Source organism: Rhagoletis pomonella, unplaced genomic scaffold (assembly GCF_013731165.1).
Source record: "Rhagoletis pomonella isolate Grant_MI unplaced genomic scaffold, Rhpom_1.0 Rhpom_scaffold_00003, whole genome shotgun sequence".
Classification (NCBI taxonomy): Eukaryota; Metazoa; Arthropoda; class Insecta; order Diptera; family Tephritidae; genus Rhagoletis; species Rhagoletis pomonella.
Window position 1 is genome coordinate 99,422,444 of NW_023458557.1, and position 3,552 is coordinate 99,425,995.

General features: G+C 36.1%; 1 protein-coding gene across 1 annotated transcript in view; it reads left to right on the plus strand.

Moving 5' to 3' along the window:
• Positions 1 to 3,236, plus strand: part of LOC118735949 (gamma-aminobutyric acid type B receptor subunit 1) — a 448,224-nt gene extending 444,988 nt beyond the window's left edge. The window contains exon 15 of the mRNA XM_036466004.1: positions 2,327 to 3,236. Within this exon, the coding sequence (XP_036321897.1) occupies positions 2,327 to 2,992 (666 nt within the window). The 3' untranslated portion in view covers positions 2,993 to 3,236. The remainder of the gene's footprint in view (positions 1 to 2,326) is intronic.
• The last annotated feature ends 316 nt before the right edge of the window (positions 3,237 to 3,552 follow it).

Below are 3,552 nucleotides of genomic sequence, written 5' to 3' on the forward strand. Positions count from 1 at the left end.
TTACAAGCCACAATGGGGAGTCGTGACTATTTGCAAGCGGGAACATTCAAAAAGCCAGGCAGAGCAGATATCACGAGGAATGGTGTGGCAAAACGCCAAAACTACTGAGGCGGCAAAAAAGTGAAATAGCAGCAGTACGTCCTGTGCTGCGAGAGGCAGTGAACTGCAGCCAACCGGAAATGCCGGCACTGGAAATCGGCGATGAAGGTTCACAATGAGAAACAAATTTCCCAAAGAAAAACAGTAAAAATCAACTCGTCAACACGATTTTGTACATACTTGCATACTTGTTTGTTTGTTTGTTTTCATACATAGATACTAACCAGCAAGCAATGATTTATTTCCATATTGGTATGTACCACCAGCGGGAAATATATGTATATATATAGACATAAATGTATGCGCGAATATGAGTGGATTGGAAAAGGCCATACGCCTGTATTGAAAGTATACATATACATATATTTGCAACACCTACAGAGATATGCATACCAACATACATACATACATACATACATATGTACATGGGTATCTCATCTCTACCCCCCCCCATCGAACTCATCTCATTCGATTTATGTATATGCACACATTTGAGGATAACCATTTTTACCTGATATCTTAAAAAAAACAGTGCACAATCTGTCACCTGAGACTATTAATAATACTACAACATGTTGTTCAGCTGTGTGCATTAGCAATCAGTAGCACATTTTATTCGCTAAAGGTGCAGCGCAAGAGTTTTATTTGAAAAGAATTGGAAATGACAAGTACGCATGAAATGTGACAAACTTTTATTGGATTATCGGATGCAAGTCTACGCAATGCGATTGCTTATTTAAAGTGCACACCCACATCAATGCATTTTTGCGACGTTTAGGAAATTATGTTGCATTCGGTATATACTCGTCGTTGGCATTTATCGATGAGACCGTTTTTTTTTTTTTTTTTTTTTTTTGTTGGTTTGAAGTTAAATTTCTTTGCTTTCGGTTGGGAGTAAATGCAAACATCGATGTAACGAAAAAGCGATACACTTCGTTGGAGTCCAAGTGGAATTCCATGCAAAAAGGCAACCGAAAAAGGTAGATAATGGCAGGCGTGGTTGGTCACGAATAAGATAGGGACTGGGATTGAGATTAAGATTAAAATAACTGTTCATTGTTATGCAGAAAAAAGGTTTTTTTTGTAAACTTCATCAAATCTGCACCGTTCGTTCGATACTCAAAACTGATATGCCAAATTAAAGGGCTTGGCTTGTAGATGTGCAATAATGTGCTTAATTTTTCGAAAAGAGTTGTCACTTGTTAGAATTTATATTCAAATTATTTAATAAGTTAAATCATTTATTACATTATATGGGTATCAATCGGAATGTTTTTGAAAAGGCTTCATTTCTTAACGTACTACTTGTAGGAGGCTGACCACCTGTTCAAAAATGCAAATTCAATTTAAATTAAGGCAATTGGTAATTAGGTAAATGGGCTATGTGCCATAATTTTGGTGTCAGATTTAAAAAGGTTTAGGTTTGAAAATATTTTGGAGGGTGTTGTCACCTATATTAAGGAGAGTTACGGCATGTTTAAAAAATTACATGCAACTTGAATTGCGGCAATTGAAATATGTATCACAGTATGTTTAAGAAGATTTGAGTTTAAAAATATTTTGACACAAGTTGCGCGCTGTTTCAAAAGTCTAAATTAATAAAATTATTAAATATGGGTGTCAAACGAAAGAGTGGTGAGAAACATTTATTTTGAGCATTTGAAACATTTTCGAGGTACTTGAAGAGGGTTGCCACCGGAATAAAAAGTTGAATTCAAATTTTTTAACAAGTTAAATGAATAATTAAAAGTTTTATATCAATTAAAATGGGTTTTAAAAGCCTTTATTTCTGAAATATATTAAAGAGGGTTGGCATCGGTTTAAAAAACCTAACTGAACTTAAATTAAAGCAGCTCGGTTATTAAAATACATACCTATGTATCTTAATTTGTGTTACAGGCGAAAGAGATTGAAGAAAGTTTTAGTTTGAAAATATTTTGAAAAGGGTTGCCACCGGTTTGAAATTCGGTAATTTATACAAAAGGTATATTAAATATTAAAATATTGTCTTCAAATGAAAGAGCGTTAAAAAATCTTTATTTTGAACACTACAAATATTTTTAAGGTGTTTGAAGAGGGTTGCCACTTGTTAAAAAGCCGTACTCTGGTTTCAAACCATTTGAACGGCACACATCATTATTTGGATTAATGTGTATTAAAATATGTAAACAATTCTTTGCAAAACTAAATTTCTATCACTTCTATTTTTTTTCTCATCCACTTGCAGAAGGAGGAGAAAATCCGCATTCTGAAACAACGCCTCGTCGAGTGGGAGGCTACGCACAAGGGTGGCGAACTGAACGGCGCCAACAGCACCACCAATGGCATATCCTTGGCGATGGCCACACACCAGCCGTTGGCGAGCGTCAATTCTTTGCCCGGCGGTGGTATGGCTGCCGCGGGTTCGGGTTCGGGTTCCACTAACAATTCACTCAATCTACAGGCAACGACGTCCTCCTCACAACATAACACACCTGCCGCCACATTAGCGATAACACAAGGTAATTGCCAAGCGAAATCTATTGTTCATAATAGCAATCAGTTTAGCGAAAACCAACTCAGTAACAGTAACAACAACAACACCAACATAATTAAATGTGGCAACAACAACAACACCAACAACAACAACAACAATAAATGTAATAAAATACAGCTGATGCTAAACTCAACATCATCCACCGAATTGGCTTTATTTGCTTTCAAAATGACTGCCATTAAACGAGACTCGTTGGTTTTGCTAAAAGTTGCTGAGCGTCGCAAAAACTCATCGCCGCTGTCCGAATTCGACAGTGCCATTGGCATGCGTGGTGGCGGTGATTACTCGCAGCTGACGCGATCATCACGCGGACCCAGTCAGTCATCAGCATTGGAATTCTCCGATAATTACCTTTGAGTACTGGCGGTGTTAGCTGATCAGGTGTTGTACAAAAAAAGGGGGCGGGTTGCGTGCGTGAAATTTCGGTACGAATACTTTTGGTAGCAAAGCACAAGCCGTGTACATACCAATTTCATGAGAAGCTTTTTTTATTGTTGGTTTGATGGCGTTTTCGGCGCAATTTTTAGTGCATTTTCCTTTGAAATCTGGTGTAAAAAGTTATTCTCTTTCTCAGATATATTTAGTGCCCTTTTGTATTTTTCTGAATTTTTTTGTTGAAATTTTCATAAATTATTTTGTTTTCTTTCTAGAAATACTTGCAATTTTCTGCGGCATAGGTAAAATTATAAATATAAATAGCTTAAAGTGTGCACTTGTCTTTAGTTAAATAAACTAAATGTGTTGTCCGATCGCAAAATTATCACACATTTTGTTGTTATTTCACGTTGAGCCTCATACATATACGTATACGAATACGAATACAAAAACGAATAAGAATATAAATGCGAATAAGAATACAAATACAAATACAAGTACAAAAATAAATACGAATACAAATACGAGTACAAATACAAATG